The sequence below is a fragment of the Phlebotomus papatasi genome, chromosome 3 (genome assembly GCF_024763615.1).
Source record: "Phlebotomus papatasi isolate M1 chromosome 3, Ppap_2.1, whole genome shotgun sequence".
Taxonomy (NCBI): Eukaryota; Metazoa; Arthropoda; class Insecta; order Diptera; family Psychodidae; genus Phlebotomus; species Phlebotomus papatasi.
In genome coordinates this window covers 89401953-89424435 of record NC_077224.1, presented here as the reverse complement: position 1 = coordinate 89424435, position 22483 = coordinate 89401953, and the positions used below count along the sequence as shown (strand labels likewise).

At 31.5% G+C, this 22483-nt stretch overlaps 1 protein-coding gene across 10 annotated transcripts in view; it reads right to left on the bottom strand.

Annotated features, from left to right (window-relative positions):
* LOC129806312 (CUGBP Elav-like family member 2) overlaps window positions 1–17898 on the bottom strand; it is a 28024-nt gene extending 10126 nt beyond the window's left edge. For 2 of the 10 annotated variants that reach the window (XM_055854790.1, XM_055854797.1), the window contains exons 1-2: window positions 17154–17898; window positions 12922–13528 (exon numbers count right to left, since the gene is read on the bottom strand). In XM_055854790.1, coding sequence (XP_055710765.1) covers window positions 12922–13060 — 139 coding nt within the window. In that variant the 5' untranslated portion in view covers window positions 13061–13528; window positions 17154–17898. Of the gene's footprint in view, window positions 1–12921; window positions 13733–17153 lie in introns of all 10 variants that reach the window. The other 8 variants (XM_055854791.1, XM_055854798.1, XM_055854793.1 and 5 more) reach the window with 5 other exon arrangements.
* Between the last annotated feature and the right edge of the window lie 4585 nt (window positions 17899–22483).

Sequence of the window (22483 nt, the reverse complement as noted above, 5' to 3'; positions counted from 1 at the left end):
GATATCTCTTACCATTTAGACTCTAGCCGTGTTACAAATTTTGAGAAAATTTTATCACAAAGCTAAATTATTAAAGAGGATATTTACCGGTTACACCGATTTATAGCACACTTAAGATGAATTTCGAAATACTCTCGTATAGACATGCATTTACAGTTAATTCGAGCAGCACTGATACTGCATTTAAACAGCGATACAACGATTTCTGAATCGACAGCAGCGAAAATCCTGAAAGCAAAAATTCCGAAACCCCAAAATCCCGAAAGCCAAAATCCCAAAAACCAAAAGTTCGAAAAACCAAAATCTCAAACAGCCAATAATTTCCCTTTGTTATTTACAGAAAATTTCCTTTTGTCATAAAGAGAAACTAATAATTTCTCAAAACATGGAAAATTTAATGTTTATCCAGCAAGCGAAGCTAATAATTTCCCAAATTTTGGCTTTTCAGGCTCTGGCATTCTAAATTTTGTTTTTCGAAATTATCGCATTCTTAATTTTGGATTCCATGATTTTCACCGTAACACAATTTAATTATCTCTTAAAATAAAAGTAATTTACTTTTAAGAAAAAAACACTCTTCAATTTTTTTTCCTAATTTAAATTCAAATTTTACGTTTTCCTTCGAATTTTACTCTAAAAGCTGAGAGATGAAAGTAATGAACATTTGTTTAGTTCTGAACAAATGATCGGATTATGAAAAAAATAGGAAGAAAAAATGTTGTGAATTGAAACAGGTCTTCAGACTCAAAGTTTAGCCTAGTTCCCGAAGGTTCTAAAATCTTAAGCAGCGAGCAATTTTATTGCTTTTTGAAAACCTAATACGTCATTTATCTTTAATAATCCAATCCTAAGTTATTTTTTTTCCAAAAATCGTGATTAATAGAAATTAGTACAGTTAAGCCATATGGCTAAGCCTTAGGTGCGAAGCCCGTACAAATCAACCATTTGTAAACAAATAACAAATGGACTGTAAAATTTAAATTTGGTCAGTAAAACCAAATTTAATAATATTTTACTACTTATTTGTCTTTCGGCTTTAGAAATAGGAATGAGCAGAAAAATAATCCTCGTACAGTTGAAACCTACTCGTCCTGAAAGGATGAAAGGAAAATTTTGTTATCGTTTCGAAAAATGTGTAAGATTCCGATGAAGATAAGTTTCTTTCGAACAAAGAATTTATTACAAAAGCTTTTGAAAATTTCACCATATTGAGTGAAAGGAATTCTGACATAAGTTACTAATTTCTTAAGGAAAGTCCGGCCATGTCAGACAATATATTTTAATAACAACGTAAAAAAATATGGTTTTCTTGGGTTACATTTAAATTTTGTTAAAAAAAAATTGCAAGAGTAATTCTTTTAATCTATAAAGAAAAACCGTTTTTTTCTAAAATTGTTTAGCCGTAACTTCTTTATAGGTGGTAAAGGGTTCACACTAATACAGCAATTTACGCTCAGGAAAAAGACATTCATTAAATTATTCTTCGAAGTCATCTAAGCGAGTTTGAACAATACAATGGGATATCTTCAAATGTTTGGTCATCAACTCTATTTATTTACTCTCCCCCAGACATAAATACTCTGCTTTTCCTATAGTGTATCAATTGGCGTGAAAGTGTCCGGAGATGACCCCGAAGAAACGCTGCACGTGCTACATGAAAAATCGATAGATTGTGGTGCTATTCTTGTCGTGAGCCACATTATTGAGTTCAAGTAGTGAAATTTGTCATAAAAATTATATATACCTCCATCACATATAGGCTATTGATTTACGAATATAATAAGGGAAAAAAGACTACAATACTAAGGTGAGTCGTGTGACATAGATTTTGATGCTGAATAGACCGGAAGTTATTGTAAATGCTTTTCGGATATGAGCCAAATATAAAGCTAATGAAAATACAGAATAGAAAATTGCCATGGTATATTGTGCAATGTTCTCCACATAAATCTTCTATTGGATCAATTATATGTTAGACATGAAGATATAGTAACCAAGGTCGACAGCTTCAATACCAATAAAATTAATTTCCACTCAGGAAAGAATTTAGTGAAAAATGTGCACGATAGCGGTTGAGTTTTGCGGTTTTTTTTACATACAATTAATATGTCACACATAAATTCCTGGAGATGAATAAAAATCGAAAATTCATTGTTTTCGATCATTGCCACTCGTCTTCAACGGTTTTGATTACGTTTCCTTCATCTTAAGACTTTTCTGTCGTCTTAAGTGTAAAGTTCTTCTCTCTAATGTAAATTTTGCAATATTGGTGGACAGACAATAAATCAAAAATAAACCATTGAGTGTTATGTAAGACAAGACATTCCAATACGTCTCTGCGTCTTCTAGTGATTGCAGAGAAAAATTTTAGAAATGTGCTGCTGGTGCTTATAAGTGCTGTAGGGGAGACTCGGGCAACTTCACGCATGAATTTAAAACTGACTTTAGGAGGACTATCTTACAAAGGAATTTCAAAGACCTGAGTTATTTTTCTTGATAAAGAGAGTTGTTTTATTGCTCATCTTAAAGGAAAAAGAATTCTGTAAGGGATTCTGTAATTTTTCTGGCATTTTCACACGTCCGTTCGAAACCTGACAAAACAATCGAGTTTTTTTATCATATCATATGATATCATAATTTATCATATCATAATTTCATTACTTAATTAAATTTTTGAAATATAGCCCATCCTGGTTGATTTATTATAACCGTATCAAACCGATTTTTAGATTATCTGAAACTATCGATAAATAAGCCCAAAATTGCGTCGAAGTAATCCAAACAAAATCCTGATTACAATTATTATCAGTTCATAACCAGTTTGAAATTCGATAGCAGTTCTGACACAGGTTTTAACCTAGAGGGTACCCCAGTTCCCAAGAAACTTTATTGCAATTTGTTTAAAGGTATAAAAGAGTACATTTTAGTGATGCAGTAGAGTTCCTCAAATATGAACATCTAAGGGTATATATGACACTTCTCATTCCTCAAATTTAAATAATATTTTCAAAACCGTAACTGAATTTATGTAAAATGCACTATCCTTAAATTAAAAAAGAATATTTTTAGAGAATATATCAATAAATATATTGTTGTTAAATAAATGGAATTTATTGATTTCTGAGTCCGTGACTTCTAATTCAGACTTCATGCAAAACTTTCTTCATTTAACCTCAAATTTTGCATTTTGAATTCAAGTGTCATATTTGACGTTTCATATTTGAGGAACTCTACTGTATAATATGAATGCTGGTACAACATTCTTAAGAGGAATTAAGCTTCCTTAGAACAGATTATTACTCAGCTTAAGTCATCCTAAAAATTTGTTGATAGGTATAATTTTCAAGAATTGAAAATTTTGTTCCTTGATGTTTTTTTTTAAATTTTCTTTAGGAAACTTATTTTTAAAGATATAAGTTTGTCTTTTTTAAATTCATATATTAAGCAATAATTAAACAAGAAACGTAAAACTAAGACAGCCCTTTCGAAAGCTGCCTCACTCTCCCCTACAAGCCATGTTCTTCAACTTTACTTATTTCTATCGCACTTTTCTGAGGAAAATAAAACCAAAAAAAAACTGAAATGCTATAGGGAATGTTTATTTATAAACACTACTTGTGTGAGGCCAATTTACCATCATTTTAATTATTTTATTTATTTTATTTATTTTATTTGATCAATGTGTATCAATATTGACGTCACTGTTATTGGTCATTTCGCTTCACTAATTTGTCAACGTCAACAACTATTCAAATACACCTAATTAAAAATGTATTGTCTTCTCTGTAAAATTCCCAACTAGAGTGGAAATAATCAATGAAATTTACCTTGTTGGTGGTTTTAACTCATGAAAATGAGTGATTGATGACAACAATTGAGTACAAAATCCATAAAGATCTATTTAGTTTTAAATTCAATTGAATTTATGTATTTTCACCGACATTGTAGAAAACCATAACCGAGTAATCTCTATTTATGTTAAGCATATTTTAAACAATTTCATAATTATAGTATTTTGTGGAATTAAACAGGGAGTATTATACGGAAACATAAATACAAAACTATATCAAGCATGAAAAATGCAACAAGTTTTTCCAATATTGCATGATACATCAGTCACAAATTGAAATGCGTCTCGTTAAATCCATTGTGCTTCATGTTAAATGTATAAACAATTAAACTAATGCCAATTTCGTAGAAGGGCATTTTTCTATGTGGTTGATTGATTTTAGAAATTTTGAAAAAACACTTTAATACTCTTTTTTTTTTATTAAAATCAAATAAACTCAATGTTTCTCTTAAGAGGCTCATGAGTTGGTTGGGCAGTATTGATGTCTATATAAGATTGACGCACTATAATTTTTTTTTTGTAAAAAAATCACAAATATTTATAAACACCAATGAGTAGTGACCTTTACATAGCTGACCGTTCCACTAGAAGATATTTTAAAGCAAGATCCTTTTGAAAGGCTGAAACAGATTGACCGTCAATGGTTCTGAATTTTAACGTCTCTTCTATTAGGAAATATCGTAAATCTTTTGGACAACACTTCTGTGAAATTATAACTATAACAGAGATAACTAAAAATTGTTTGAGATAGAAAAAATAAAAAGTGTATTAGTAAATGAAAAAAAAAACATTTTTAGTCAAAAATATCTACTTGGATGGTTAGAAATTCAATCTTGCTGAGTAAAAATCTTAAATGATTTTTTATAAAATATAAAATATGCCTTTTACAAAACGCCTACGAGGCACTTAATTCGACCCTGCTCTTGGAACCAATACGGCTATGGGCCCTGAAAGAAGCCCTATGAATCAGGAATCAGGCTGAGTATTGCGGCTTCTCAGAAATGATCAAATGGAAAAAGAATGACACAGCTCTCAGACGGATAAGTGATGAGAGATTAGAATTCATCAGGATCAGCAGCGAATAAGGATAGCTCTACCTCATAGGTTATTATGGATATGAGCAATATGATTAACGCTTTCAACAATGGTAATCAAATATTTTTTATGTGAGCTCGCAATAAATACCTAGGAAGTGTTTGCATAGTTCAATAAACTCTTTGGTTAATATTGTAAACCTCCGGTTGGATTTTTAGGTTGGAAGGATTGATAGGAAATGGGCTCTCTTAAGCAACTATCCGCCATACCTTCTGGCACCCAGCCAGATTCCCCCGAGATACCCAAGTCCACACGTCTTTCTTCTCTGACGTTCTAAACCGAACTGTCTCTCTAGGCTCTCCAACTTATAGGTACAGTGGCAAAGACCCAGAAGGCATTGACACTGCAACGGCTTAGGAGCGGTCCAGGAACGGATTTGAATAGTAACGTTCATAACAACCAGGATATTTGAAAAAGTATACTATTAACTGGAAATAGGTTTACTTTACAATATCACCAATATTAAGACGCCGGTGGACGCAATAGAATCAAAGTCAATTACCGTGCGGTCAATTAAGCCGTGATGTACGAAAAAAATATTTTTCAGCCTTTTCTCAACGCCACTGCACAATCCAAAAGTTATTTTCTAAATGAGCTCCCAATAGTGGGCAAGTCATATCGAATTCTTTCAATCTATTTCACTTAAGCCGAAATTCCCTGCACTGTTAAGTGAGAAAGGTAAGGGAAGAACACCCCGGATCGGAATGTTAAGAGACATGCTCGATATTTAGTTGAAAATATAAGAATCAAAATACTATTTGGTATTTTTATGCATGCTAATTGGTACATTAGTGATTCATTTAATTATATTTGTGCATTTGAATTTTTAATTTTTACAATAAAATAATAAAAAATAGGTGTAATTGCAAACTTGCAATCTGTACCTCGGATCGTCACGAATTCAATCAGGTGTCTCTCGGAAAATTGGTTTTATAAATTAAATCAGAGCTAATGCAGTGCATTCTTGTAAGAGTTAATTGGTAAAAATTAGATAATAATTTTTAAAAATTCATTTGATTTAGAGCAACAATAAGGTAATAACCTGACCATCCGAGGAACACTGCCGATCGCTGGTACTCTTCCCTTATGTGAATTTTGAATTCATGAAATTTTTTTGATCTATAAGGTGTGCCGGAGCCATATTGACCAAATTTTTGTTTTTTGAATTCTGATTTGTTTATTTATTTTGGTAAAAAATGTATTTATTAGTGACAGAATACAATAAAAAATATATATTGCTACAGCCTTTATTTAGGATTGTTAATATGACTACGTCGATTTCATGTTAAGACGCCAGAGAATCGTATCAAATGCACTGTGCGGTGTTTCATTTTTGGCGCGTCTTTTCACTTGGGAAAAAAAAACAATCATATTGAGTTTCTCTGCGTCCTCTATGCAAGAGTAATTTATTAATCCGTATTACTACGGACGTATTTCTCTAATTAAATTTTTAGTGATATTTTTGGGTGTAATTTGACGAGTTTGTAACTAAATGTCCCATTCAGAGTACTTTTTTTATTAATAATGATAATTATGTACTAGAAAAAACTGTTATAATTAAGTCAGAGTAATAATTTTGCAAATTAAAATACCTGTTGTATTCTTTACCCAAAATCCCGTCGATTAAATCAGCGGAACAGTCGGAAAACTTTGGAAAATCAACAGGCAGCAACTTACCGTCTGGTAGTATGGCATTGTATTTTAAGTAATAATATTTTAATTGCAAATTTTTGGGCGTGCAAATGCCAAGAGCGTGTAATTGTATGTAATTTATTTACAGTAAACAGCGACGAAACAGCTAGCCAAATGTGTAATTGTGCTTAACTTCAAAGTGACTTAGTTAAGGATGTATATTGTATTTACTTCCAAGGGTATGGCTATTAGGTAAATAATATACATAATCTAAGGTATTAAAGCAAAATCTTGTGTTTTCATTTGGTTGATTCAGTGATGTACATCTACTGGAGACTTTTGCAAGTATCACAGACATTATGCTTATTGAATTTCCCAATATTACATATTCTGACTCTTAACACATACAAATTCAATCAGTTTCTCAGAAGTTGATGTTAGAAGGAAAATAAGAAGAAAAAATACAGTAAATACAACAAAATAGCACAACACATATAACAATAAAATTTTCTCATATAGGTGAAGATTGTATAACTAACAATAGCATATAATTTACTAACGTATTCTGAGGGCATTGAGGACGCCATTGGACAGGAAAGTATTCGACATCGCTGATCAAACAAACAATTCTCTCTTTCTTGCTCACCTATTCAACTCTAATACTACTTGCCAAGAGGAATTTATACAAAAGATTAAACTTAAATGTGAATGTGAGTTGCATAATAATTAGCAAAGTGTACATTGTTTTACACTACAAATATTAGTTTAACGTTGTATTTGTACTTAATACCAATTCTTTGCTTAAGTCAAGCTAAAGTATAGCCTGATGGTAAATGAAATGTAGGTACTATGCAAGACTCTCTAATGTACATAGTCTCTGCATATATGTACATATGTTGATATTCAGTTTCAACATTACAGTCAACTGAAGAAAAATACATCATTGTTCATCACTCTACGAGTCATACGCCTAAAAAATTATTCACTTTTGTATGTTCTTAACTTGAAATTCACGTCATACAAAACTTAAATATGACTATGACATATTCAAGGGTATAGTAAGTCTTAAGAAGAATTTTTCAGTGAGTAGTTTTTCAAAAACCTGAAAACATATGTTGTGACAGAGCATAAGTTCAAATTTTCCATTCACAATTCTTATTGAATAGAGAAAAAAATGCAAATTGAAACCGCACTTTTTTATCTTGAGAAGCAGCATCATGAAAATAATTATCCCTAATTTAATTCATTAGACTTTTTCATTCACATATGCGACCAAAGTATACGGAACGAATAGAAAGTTATTGCACAAATTCATATGCAATAATCGTAAAACACGTTATGCACTGCGTTACTACAAACATCAAGTACATAAACATAAAACTCCTACTATGTACTAGCGGAAAATTATGACAACATTAGTACAAAATCGTCTTCTGACTTCATTAACATTTAATTTTGTACTATTTAATAGAGAGACTAATTGCACTATCCCATTGAAAGTGAATGTCTTTTCGGTTTCTGTTTGAAGAGCAACAACTTTATAATGCGAATAAAATATTTCTATTTTTATTTTGTTTATTTTTTTTTAGATTTCTTTTCGCAATGCCAGAAGTAACCACTCCCGTCGATTAGGGGTTCTACCTTGAAGGGGTAACATCTACCAGAACTCCCAAAATTAACGTTCTTTTTCCGTGACTTTGAAAATGAATCGATCAATATAAAATTCTCAGAAATTATTTCATAATATATTTTGAATAAAACTAAAATATATTTTATTCACAATTTTTGGATACAAAATGACGGTAGAGCAGTGCGCCGACTGAAGGTCGTTTTTCTTTAAGGCGCACCGCGAATAGCAATAGAATTCTAGTAATTTTTCTAGTGCTTTTTTTAATATTTGCTTATATATATTCTCTACAGACACACATAGGCTAATACAATTGAAAAATTGATTTTTTGCTTAAGGAGAGAGTGCCAATTAATAGGTCAAAAGTGGTCTATATTTTTTATTGCTTAAATCGATAAATAAACTATCTAAGAATATTCCATAAAAATTTCAGAAAAAAATTATTGAAGTACTTTAAATATGTATAAATCAATAGTTTTAAGAAGCTTCGTCGTTTCCCTCTCCTCCCAAAGAAAGATCACAAAAACAGTTAAGTTTTGGCATCATAATTGATACTCACCCCTGGGTAGTATTTTGAAATTAAAAAAAAAAGATTTTTTGTTTAAAAAAATAATTCATTTGTTTATAACTAATATAATTACTCTTAAAAATACCACGTGTATAGAGAATCTGTCTTAGCAACTCTACTGAAAAGTTCAAGTCAATCTGATAGATCAGATAGATTATACGTGGAGTACTTCAATGACAAATGTACCCTAACTCCGTGCATTGTTGTATATGTAGATACAAGACATTTGTAATAACCTCACATTGATCTACTTATTATTAGCAAAATCACAAAAAAAAATCACACAGGAAAACCATCAGTTTTAAACATTCTGATATATGTTACCCCTTAACTATTAAGTTTTAATTTATTGGGCAGTGTAATGCTTCATCTTCTTCTCAATTTTAGAACGTCCAGTTTGATGTGAGAATGGAACTCGGAACCAATGCATCATAAAGTCAATAATACGACACCTACCTAAATGCTAAGGTTCGCCCTTTTATATAGTAACAACTCTATATATGTCATTTCGAGTTTTAAAATTAATAGATTGATAATTTTTCAATATTATATTTAAAAACTATTTTAAACTTTTTTTTTTATTTTGCAAAATCGAATATTTCAAAATTAACCCTTTTTCAAAAATAAAAGAAACCGAGATTTTATATTTTTGCCCTACAAAAGCCTTATTTTATGTTTAAAATATTTCAAAAAGGTTCTTTCTCCTAATTTGAATTCTCAAAAATAAAACAATAAATAATCGTATTATTGTCCCACTGCAAAAATTACTAAGATTCTTATTTTGCAAAATAGAAAATATTAAATTTTGTTTATTTATTTGAGATGAAAGGATGGCCAGCGAGTAAACCGTGAGTGGCACATCACCGATCAATCCCCATGATCTCTGTTAATCGCAATGGTCAGTTTGCAAGATCGCTCTTGTCGCGTTCATTGCGTCGATCGATACAAGAAAATCAAATTTTGCAACGAATATTTTTTCAAATTAGTTAATTACTATTATTAATAAGAGATCTGTTTACATTAAAAGAGACACGAGTTATAGTGCTACTGAGGTCCTAGCACATTATTTGTTAAATAAAATTAGATAAGGAATGTACAGAGTGTATTAAATTTAGATTAAAGCTCTATTGGAACTGCACATATTACAATCTACATATCGTGTCGATTGCATCAGCAACTCTGCTAACTACATTTGCTTTGTGTATGTTTTCATTATAAATAACATATCACTGCATGGCGATTACAGCGAATGCAGACACAAAACAAATGCAGTTAGGACAGTTGCTGATCCAACCGGCGATATCAAGTCAAGACACAAACCGTTAAAGATGAGCATCCGGGCTATTGTGTTTGATTTTTATGCTTTTCTCCGAATCTTCAAGCGATTTCTTAATGAAAGTTGCATAATATCATTAAAAAGTATTATAGAAACAGACTATTGAATTGAGATTTCGAAGAGAAACTAAACATAATGATATTTACAATGGCTATCGGTATGTGTCTTAGCTCACGGTTTCTTCGATTTAACGGTCAATGATCTTAAGCCCTTATTGGCACTGTTGTCATTATCGCTATCAAATTCCTTTGGAATGTTTAATAATAAGAAAAAATTTAAGGCGATATCCATTCATGTTTCATTTTCAATTGAGATACAAATTTTCGGCCTATTGGATTATTCAGTTATTTCCGAGTATTGAGAATATTTGGTATTCTGAGTAGCTTCTGAAGAAAAAAAATTACGGTATGTAGGTATGTTTTTGCTATTTCATCTCACTTCTGCCTTTGAAGAATCTTTGTTTTCTTTATTTATACACTTTTGCCATTCAACTGTGTTTGTTGGAACGTATTCTTGGGTTATTTTGCGTGAAAGTGGATTTCATTAAGGCCATGTATTTTTAAGGCATAGGAAAGCATCATACTCTGACATGGGAGTAAAATAGTCACCCGCACATCATAAGGTGATGATCATTGTCGAAATTTCCATTTTGGCATTTATCCAACATTCTTACACACTCACCTCTTACTATCTCCATTATTTTCATCCTTTTAGAACTTTTAAATGTATTTCCTCTCTTTTCTATATAATAAAATATGGAAATTTCATGTAGTCTCGGAATGATGTCACACTGAAGGTGGTGGTAAAATCACATGGTTAAATTAAGAGTCAAGACACGATATCTATATACTAGGGGCAATCGTGATAATTCAATTACAGGTATGTTGGAGTATTGCGAGAGACAAAAAATAAGTGACCATCATGGACTGATATGAGGTGTACTTCGTACAATAGCAGATAGTGTGCAAGTCATTAAAATAGTTAGGGGATACCTTGAATTTTTGCCGATCATTTGGGCAATTTTGCCTAAAAATTGAGGGATCTTGACAATAATTAAGTCTGTTGAAATCTGGGAGAATTTAATCTGGTGGATTTTTTCAGTATTTTGCAAAGAGCAACTAAAGAGTACCTCGAAAAAAGAAAATCAGTATGAAAACAGTTATATAACCAATTAACATATAGGCATTATATAATTCTGTAACTAAAGAGGAAAGAAAATATTCCTCAGAAACTAGGAATAAGTTTGTGTAAGCTTATGGTAATAGTGATTCTCTCATTCCAATTTAGCTTCAGAGAAAACTATAAATTAACTAGGGTAAAGTGGTACAAGTTGAACAGGGATTATATTCTTGATAAATTTAATACTTCATTTTTATTTGTATATTTTTAATGCTTTAGTTTTATAATTTGGTTCCTTGTGTTTAAAAACAAATTTTGTACTGCATTTGTCAAGAAAAAAGGCATGTCCAACTTGTACCGGCGAATTGTCCAACTTGTAACACTATGTCTAACTTATATCACTTTACCCTATTTAGGAACTTATACTCTATTAACAGATTTGTACTAAAACAATATAAATTCGGAAAAATCTCTAACAGACTTATGCACAACGTACAATAACTTTAGTTTTGTATATATATTTCTGACATTTCAATGACAGTGAGGATAATCTAGATCAACTCATTAGCAATTTCGAAAAAATGTTTGCAAATAAAAGTTATCGGAAATTACAAGTCAACCAAAAAATTCTATAATGGCTTCGGCACACCTTTTAGATCTGGAAAATTTCATGAAATCAAAATTCATATCCCTTTCTGTCTCAAAGGTTTTGCATATGTATATCTCATTCTTACACACTCCAAATTCATTTCAGCTAAATTTAATTTGATATGATGTTTAAAGGAAGAAGAAGAGTGCAAAAGAGTGAGATTCACATACGCAATAGGTTTAAGAAAGAAAGAGATGGGAATTTCGATTTTATGAAATTTCCCTGTTCTAAAAGTGTGCTGGAGTCATAAGGATACAAAACACGAACATAACTAAAATTTAAAAAAAAATCAAACCAATTTGGACAGAAAATTTTTAAAACTTAAGGTTTTTCCAAAATTGAAAAATATTCAAATATTCCAATCACTGTTCAGTTGCACCATAGATGCAGGTGACTTTGTCCCCCTCTTGTTCGTAAGCTTTTCTTTAATTCTAGCGCCTAAGGATGGTCTTTTCCGATCTTATCTGCCATGTCTAAACGGTAAAGATCGTTCTCAAACATGAGAATTAAAGAAAAGTTGATGAACAGTAGGGGGCAAAGTCACCTACGGAGGACGAAGTTATCCGCATCTACGGTAGGATCAGTTAGTTTAGATATAGTTCATATATTCATTTCCCAAATGAGTTTGATTACGTGAACCTACCTCAACGTTCCTTCCCAGCCTGCACCAAATGCTAACCGATTTTAATTCATCTGAATTCTGCTAACTTTAAAACTCGTAAAGCAGTGCTATTTTCATATAGTTCATTAGCACTTTTTGTTCGATAAATGCTGACCTGTCAGCATATTTTAGCTAATCGATTCAGTAAAAATATGCTGAAAATGCTAATTTTTCACCAAACTGTGCTCGCTGGATTGTTTTAAACTCCTATTCTGTGAACTTAAGGCCGATCTATGATGATTCAATAAACAGCAGCACTACAATAGCTGTGATTATGAAAGAGTCACAAACAAAAAAAGGTTTGTACGATGGAGGAAAATTATCGAAGATGTGTTAGCTCATAGACATAGTATATATTTCTTATTTAGTTAGCAAATAAAGTACCTGGGATTAGGTATGGTGTCGGATTTGGTGCTGGTAACCAATAGGCTGCTGATATAGATGGATATGCTGCATTTTTAGGACTTGTGTGTCCTGGAATGGATATTGGGGAATTTATTTTCGTGCGATTTTTCATTTCCATTCAGTTGTGAACTCTTTTCCAAAATGCCACTGGATTTATTTCCGCTTATCACTGGGTCGGTGTACTACTCTTCCTCACTAAATCAAACTTGTGCAAGAGTTTTCAACTAGATGCATTTTATGCAGTCTCTTGCTGGGTAAGGGGATAATTTTCACAAAATCTTCATACAATTTTCACTTGGTTCTCCAATGACGTCAGTATTGTAATTGGTCGATAAGTTGCTGAATAGGATGAAATGATAGATGAATCTTTGCAGATAAATGTCCTAACGATTATTTCGATGGTAACTTGTAACACTGTAAATTGTGCATATATCCATTTCTGCTTCACCACATATTTTCCAGTTAATAGTTCACTCTTTCAGCATAAATCCGACACTTTGCGTATTTTATCCATATATTGCAAACATGCGATTTTATCTGCATACATATGCAAACAGTACATGGAAGTTTTACGTTGTATTGATATCTGATTCAATTGGATACATTTTAATTAAATGACAATGCTCTATCATTCAGTTGTCCAGAAGTATCCGATGTAGTCTCAATCGTGCCAATGAAACCAATATATACAGGAATACACATTCTATTTTTTTTTTCACATGTATTGATAATATGCGATTCTGCCACTGTCAAACGTATGGAAATCTCAGAAATTGCGCCGTAACTGTTTCTAAATCTCCCAGAAATTGTGATAAAAAAAATTATACGATTTTTTTAATGCTGTACTCGTTAGCAGTGATTTCTAATTATTAACATTAGCATTAATGGGTCTTGGTCAAAATCCCGAACGCCAAAATCCCAAAAGCCAAAATCCCGAATTCTTAAAAGTGTCATAGTTACTCCCATGATTGGAGGCAAAAGAAAATTTCCTGTGCCTAATTTCATCCCTTTCAGGATTTTGAACATTCGGGATTTTAGCCCTTTCGAGATTTTGACGTTCGGGATTTAGGCTGCCTCAAGTATTAATACACTGAAGAGAAAATATTAAAATAAAAAAATAAAAAGCGCTGAATTTCTTTAATTTAATATCGCTGAAGGTTTCCGATTTAGATTTAAATAATATTTTTAATAAAATTTTAGGAAGATCCTAGATGAAATTTCTTCTTTTTGTGTTTTTTGAATATATTTTCCAAAAATAAAATAATAATCGCAAGCTGTAATTGAAGACCTACGGGTATTTAACAAAATTTGAATGATGTAAATAAAATGAGAGTGTGACAAAATATTTAAAAAAATATTAAAAACTCAGTGAAAATTTATTTTAAAATTAAATAATATAAATACAATAATAATAATTTAGGAACCATTACCTAAATCTTTTGGAAATTTAAAAATATTTATAAAACTCATGAAAAAATATTAAATTATTTATTTTTCAGAGATTTTTTAAAAATAAAATGTAAAGTTTTGTTATTGTGAGCTTTTCATTAAATTGTCGTTCACAAATGCATTTAAATATGTTATTTTTTTATATTTTCTATTATATAAAGAGAGCATGAAAGAACATTCATACGTGTTTAGATATAGAATTAAAGAATAGCTTGCAAACTGTAGGGGAGTAAAATCACTGACTGAGGACAAAGTCACCCGCATCTACGGTACTTAAGCCTGAATAACTACTTCAATTTACTTTGAGAAAGAAAGCCGAACTTGGCCCACAATATTTGGTTTAAAAAGATTAGATATATTTTTATTGAAAATATATTAAAATAAATATTTTTTGTGTTCTAAATTTATTAACTTGACAGTTACTTCATAAATAAATACGATAAAGTTAAGCGGAAAATTTTCAATAAAAAAAAAGAATTTTTCTTGATAAAAAATTTAACTTTAAAATTAAAAAAATGTTTTTTTTTAATTATGAGCTTTTCGTAGGAAATATTTAAATTAATCCGATGCTAATATTGTGATGGTATTTGTGTTCCAGTCTATGAGCATTCCTATATATCGTCGGTTGCCTCAGCAACTGTGCTAACTGCATTTTTACAACTTTTCAGGAGACCATTTTTTTACTTTAATCACATTTTAATAAAAATCAAACCCCGAATGAGTTATTTTATATTACAAATATCGAAAGAACAACAAGTAATCTGTCTATTAATGCAAAGAAATTGGAATAAAGTAGATTTTGCACACTAAAAATTAAGCATTTCCTAAAAGAATACACAATATGCAATTGTGCTAACTAACATCGTTGTTCAAAAGTCTATCTGCAATGTATGGAATTTTTGCAGATAGCACAATTGTTTATCACAGTCAAAACCTAACAAGGAAAGAATTTTCTTTTTTTTTATTCTATTGACTCCGTGTAGAGCAACATTTTTTTGTCATTTAAAATTTACTCCAAAATTTATCTTCCGAGTGTGTTTTCTTTTTATCAACACTATTTTGCTCTCATGGATCTCTGCAAAGTCTACAAACGGTTCCTCCTAAAAGTGTTACGTTAATCTGAAAGTGAAATATTTAGGAAATAAACGATCTCTAATATATAAAGAAGAAAGAGGAGACTTCCACAAAGCTTAAGGATCACATGAGAATAAGCATGGAAAAAGGAAATTGGCACCAGATATGTGATGGGAATTTATAAAATTGTTCTGGCCATATTGAAAAAAAATATGGCAATTAAAAGTTCTACTAAATGATTATATTAAAAGAATACTTGATTATGAGATATCAATTTTATTTCTGACTTTTCATTTTGTTTAGATTTTTATCCATTTTCAATTTCTGCACAAAGTCTCATCATCTTTTTTCTTTTGAAAATTCATAAACACAGAAAAATGGAAATTTCTTAAACAGAAACACCCAGGAATTTAATTTCAAATCCCATAGAATGAATGCCAATGCCCTAATCGTAAATCCTTGATCATTTAGTTTTAGTTGCAATTTGCAAATCTGTACACATTTTTCATTTTCCAGCTAATGCTGAACATAAGTTCCCGGTCTCTCAGTCAGAGCTAGGGATTCTAGCCCATTTCATTCGCTCAGAGCTTCTAAACTTAAACGTCTAGCGGATTCACGTCCAATTTAAGTTCCCAGGATATATTCTTAAATTTAGAGTCAAAATTTTTCTGTGTGTATGAAAATTTTATTTTCCTTCTCCGTTAGCTGTTACTTATGCTGTACTTATCCTGTACTTTATGCGTCGATTTTGGACCCATACTTTCGGTTAATAAAACATCTGCTATGAAAATTTTTGCTCCAGGGTGACCATTCAGAGAATTTTGTGATCTATCGTTTGAAATATGTGGCTCATTTTTGACTTCAGGCTGGTCAAATGAACCCTGTTCACTCGTGAACATCTCTTGCGAATTATCGACTACATGAATGAGAGTATGAGGAGATGAATCTGGTTCATCCTGATTATTATTATTATTAATCGTATCGAGATATGTTTATTACAATTCAGCCAAGTTGTCGTATAAACCGTGTTGGAAGAATCTGCCGATCGTAGATCGCCCAAGAACGCCTTCCCCGCAATGTAGATACTTCTTCCATTCCTTCTTGCATTCTTTTGGACGTGGATCAGCTGCTTTATGATTTTTCTTCCTGCGTAACATTTTTCCTGTTTTTTTTTCTCACAAAATCCTAATTTAGTAAGTAAATTAATAAGCATTTTTACAAAGAAACAAATGAAACAAAAACTTACAATTCCGAAATCACTAATTTGCTTTCACCTGCACAACTATCGCGAAAAACTCAATCACAAATCGCAAACGTTTACCTTGTTTTAATGGAGAGTCGTGATGGATAGACATGACAAACTGCAAATAGAACAGTTGCTGACAAAAAAAATTGCGCCTTTTTTCAGTATATTTTTATGCTAACTGCAGAAAAATTGGTAGATAGCGCAGTTGCAGAGAAATTTTTGTGACTATAGTACACTTAGAACATTTTCACGGAAAAATATCTCTGTATAGAGAAAATTCCAAACTTTTTAAATAACGTAGTTTAATAGAGAAAATTCAGTAATATCAGAATATGCAAAAACCTGAAAATCGCAAAAATGCAGTTAGCACAGTTGCTGAGGCAACCGACGATATGTTGGCTTCATTGATTGTGCAATGCTGCAGGTGAATTTAAAATAATACACTGCAGTATCCTCTCATCCTGTTCCATTTTTTTTTAATTATCGAATTCCTAATGTCACTTTTACTTTCTCACAATGAATGTTCTATTTTGAAAAATCCTGAGTGATTAGAACTAATCACTCAAACCGCCGTAATATAATACAAAGTGTAAGTTATGTAGACTTAAAATATGTCACCAAACAAAAGTGCTAGAACACCAACTATTTCTGACTGAGCCTTATTTAAAACTGAGGCACTTTACTTTTAGAATTATTGACACTATTGAAGTCTACTGTGAAGGCACAATGAGCAATTTATTGGGTGTAATGTACTTTTGTGCTATAGACGACAGATTCATCGAATAGCAACGATTGAAGATTGATTTAAATTCACAGTGATCCTATTAGTAGAAGCACTGAGTGACACTGAATACATTTCTTTTGCTTTAACTGCGATTTCCTCCAATTTCACTGATTCACGCTCAATTGCAATAAATTATCTTTATTTTCTTCGCATTTTTTTGTCACACTTTAGCCGAGATTTTTTTCTCTATTTACAAAATGTTTTGTTGAATTTTTTAAAATTGATTCCGAAACATTTTAAACATTTTTTTTTTCTAAGACCAAAAGGTGGATAATCCACTGATTCTTTCGCCGCGACACTCAATAGAAAAGTCTGTACATTATGCGGCCGCGCGAACGACTAAACTAAACTATTCAATGGGCGCAATGTTACATACGCAGTCCCCAACCGACTAACATCGTATTTAATATTCACATGAACGACTCACAATCGCGTCTTACGAAGAAACTATATACATTGCATACCAGCCCTGAGGCTGTATTGGTTGAGCTTTTAGTAATGTTTCTGCAGTACTTCACCTCAAGCACTTCACAGGTAGGATAGGTGATCGTGCTGCAAAGTTGCAACACTTCTTCACATGGAATTTTCGATTTTTTTCCCTACCTCTTTGTTTTTTTTTGTAATAAAATGAATGTCAGCAAATTGCCAGCAAATTAAAAAGTTTACGGGGATGGGAACATAGAGATCAATTATTAGACAGTAAACATGTGCTAAAGTGCGGATTACAAAGTTAATGGTGAATGTTTGATGCTAAGAAGAATTTTCAAGACGGTTAGCTGCTTATCAGAGCATAAACTTGTAAATCTCGCTTCTTCATATTCTATTTTCACATGTCTAATGCGGAGGTTGTCATGATTACTTTCTCATCACTCATTAAGTTCGTTAAAAAATTATTGTGTTTAGATATTTAATATTTTATATTGTGATCTGTCGTGATATCTATTCTTCTTCAAACATATATAAACAAATATTATAAGGGAACAGTAAGCATAATGCCCAGCACACAATAACTTTTATTTGTAAACATGTTTTCAAATTTTCCTATAAGAATGAGCGAGATGACTAGATCTAGATCTCACTCACTCTCATTGAAATGTCAAAAACATGTTTACTAAACAAAAGTAAACATGTTTTTAAAATTTCCTGTAAGAGAGAGCGACATGATTATATCTACATTTCATTCACTCTCATAGGGAATTAAAAAAAATGTTTACAAACAAAATGTATTGTGCACTGGGCATAATTCATGCTCCTTAAACAAATTTATTTTAAGTGTGCACCGTCGCCGTTATATTGTTTTGACTTACCTTGAATTGGACGAATACTATAATATTCTTGACAAATGAAATATTAAGAAGTTACGAACCATCTTGCCGTCTTTCTTTTTAACTTTATCTCTTGTTATCTTTCGTTTTTCCACTGACTAAAATTGTTTTTCTTTGATCATATGAAATTACTTATTAAAGTTTTCATTTTACTATAATTTTTTACTGATCAAAAATATATTTGAAGAAATTTAAAATTTTATTACTAAACTGTTACACTGATAAAAGTTCTTAAGTGAAACTATTAATATTCAGTTTTTGCATTTCAAAATATATTTTTTTGCATATATACGTATCAAGTAATAATCTAAGTAATAGTTAAATTAAAGAACTTTTTTTGGTCAGGATTTACTGAACTGTACTTCCTCCCTGTTCATTAAAATATTTTTCAGTCCAATTAAAAAATCACTTGCTAGCCAATTTTGCCCCGGTCTCCCCTATTGAGATGCCTTACAGTAAATTAAATTAGCTTAATTTTTCCTTTGCCAAAACTTTGGTAAAGGAGGATGGGTTACTTTTACATAGATGAAGGTTTTTAAGGCTCATTTGCATATCAAGTAAAAATGACATTCAAGATTATTTATGTGATAATATAACATATAATTGTGTCTCATCCAAATAACATATATTTTTATTTTCTTGAGTGAAACTGCTCCACTTTCCCCTAATGATTTTACTTCTAGTAAGATTCTAAATTGAGTACTAATAGAATTTGATTTTATTGACCTAAAAATCATGTTCAATTGAACATATCCCGTAGCTGAATTAGCTTTGCCCTCCCCTATAGGAAAATGCGTTAATAAGATTGATTTGCAAAATAAATTTAGAAGTCCGATTAATTTACTTTGCCAGACAGTGTGTTCCGTTAGACAATAAAATTAAATTGATTTTATTGACATTAATATAGGCATCAGTGTAATGATGATGATACTTTCTGCTATTTTTAGTTTTGCACAATATCGATTTTCTTTTGTATAAGCGTAGACCAAAAGATATTCTTTTTTCCCGGTAATACAGTAAAATGTTTGCGACATGAGACAAATTCTGGAAGAATATGGGACACTCACTGTTGAAGAGCGATGAGTGAACATCGCAACAGCAGAATATTCTATACAATTGTATTCACGTAGAATATTCATGGCTCAAATATGTACCAATACTACACAGGTAGGATATTGAATATTCTGAGTACAATACCAACAATTCAGGCCCGTGACGAGGGTTTGACACAAAAACAATAGATGTAACACCGTATTGATTAGTTCGATGAACATTTTTCAAGTGTTTGTCTTGTAAAGAAAATAAAACAAGAAAAACATCTCTTTTCCACTTCTAAAGAATCCGATTGAAAACGTATTTTTCTCGTGGAGAGACTTTCTTGATGGTTCTCGAGGAGAATGTATATACTGCAGCAATTGCCATACCGCCAGACTTCTGGAACTTAAGGATTCCGAAAAATCTATTCCGGAAGTTTTCGACAGATCCTTGTCAAGATATTCTCATATCGTACCAAGGGACTTCTTGCGATTTTGCCAAAAAAAGCTCAAATTTGGTAAGTTTCTCACAACGAAGTTAAAATTTACGTCAATCACTGATCTTTACGTAAAATTCGATGGGAAGTTAACAATAATTCTACTATAAAGGGTCACTTAAATGCATAATTAACAACCCCTTAGATGGCAATAAGGTACTTACAGGTAGGGGGAAGTAGGGCACCTTTAACATTGGGATTTTTCACCTATGTTTAAGTGGAACTGAGCCATATCATAATGTAATTTAGCTTCTCAATCTATTTGTGCAGCTAAATTGTATCAGGATAAGGTTCGATTTTATTTAAAAATACGTGAAAATCCCAATTTCAAATGTGCCCCACTTCCCCCTACATAAGGGAAAGTACTTTCCCTTCGAACGTTCATGCCTTCGAATAATGTGAATTTCTGTTACGTTTCCTAAGAAATTTCCACATGATTGTCAAATAATTATCATGACAAGCTTAATAGAAATGTGTATATAAGAAAATTCACATTATTCGAAGTCATGAACGTTTGAAGGGAGAGTACTTTCCCCTATTTCGAATTACAAAAATTGATATATTACTGATGTAAACCTTACTTTGAGAAAATTACTTAAGTTTTTTTTGCATTCTATAATATCTAGCTAGAGTATGCAAAAATTATAAATTCATGGAAATTTTAAGAACAAAAGAGGTCTCCGAAATTGTAAGCAGGCCGAAATTTGGTATACTTACCCTATTTTGAATTATTCGCAATGGATTTGAAATTAATAACACTATTTGGGAACTGCTTGAAGTTTGTTTGAAATTGAAGTTTTATTTTGTTAATTCGTTTCAGAAGTGTTCTTAGGATCCTTAAAAAGTAGTTTATCGGTTTTGGTTTTTCTAAAATTAATCCAAACGTGAATTTGACTGTAATTTTGGACACATTGCTTGTAATTTGGACAGCTAATCCCTCACAATAGAAAGCCAAATTTCCAAGGAATTTTATAATTTTATTGAATTTATATGTAATGCCCAACATTATTCTTATATTGTCTAAAATTACTAACACTTCCCTTATGTTGCTTTGTGTGCTAATTCGAATACCAAGTTTCTAGAAGTTTATTGTCCTTCTGGGATCTTTAGAGGATTTTCTCTTGGCATAGCAATTGTAGAGGTGCCAAAGTTTCGTTGCTTTGGTATTTTACAACCCTTAGGAATTAAAAGCAATAAAACTTTATGAAATTTTGAGAAGCACAGGAAATGTTAGGATAAGATGGGGTAATTCGGAATCATGTGTAATTTGGAACTTCGTAATTTGGAACTTCGAACTTTCCTAATAGTTTCAGATGGGAAAAGGAAAAATAACGAGGAAATACTCTCGAACGTAAAGTCATGTACTTCTTCGTGGTTTTCCTTTTCTCTTTGACCATCTGAAACAGAAAGAAAAATTCAAAATTCCAAAATAGACATGATTCCAAATTACTCTATCTCGCCCTATATGACAAAACGTTTGAGTTTCTAATTTTTATAATATTGTAAAATTGTGATAGTGGAAGATATACTTAGCTTCACATGTTCAAATAAAAGTATTTTACCCAGATAAAGCATAAAGTATAATTTGTCAGTAGAGAACTGGATAAAGGAAAATTACGTTAAGGACATCTAATTCGCAATCCTAAGCTCTCAGTGTGTTTGGGATAAATCTATACCGCCAAATTTTACAGGATAATATGCACGAGGATCAGCCTGAGTCTACTTGTATCCTTAATCGGTCTTCAGACCAGAGGTTTAGCCCTGTTCCTGAAGGTCTCAAAATCTTAAATAGTGTACAATTTATTTGATTTTGATTACCTAATAGGTAATTTATCTTTAATAATCCAATCCTAAGTTACATTTTTCCTAATAATCGTGATTGATAAGAAATTAGAAGAGTTAAACCATATGGCAAAGCCCGTATAGGCGCATAGGTGTGAAGCCCGTATTACGGTCTAGATTGTGCTCTAATTTTAGTTTCTAAAATAATTGGATTATAGTATCAGGAGAAAGCGCGCTGCCTTCGAACGACTCTAGTTTCGAATAACTCAATCTTTTCTCTGTGTTCTTAATGGATTTGACCTACGGCTTTTTTTTTAGGAAATTTAAAGAATATAGGACTAGCCATTAAA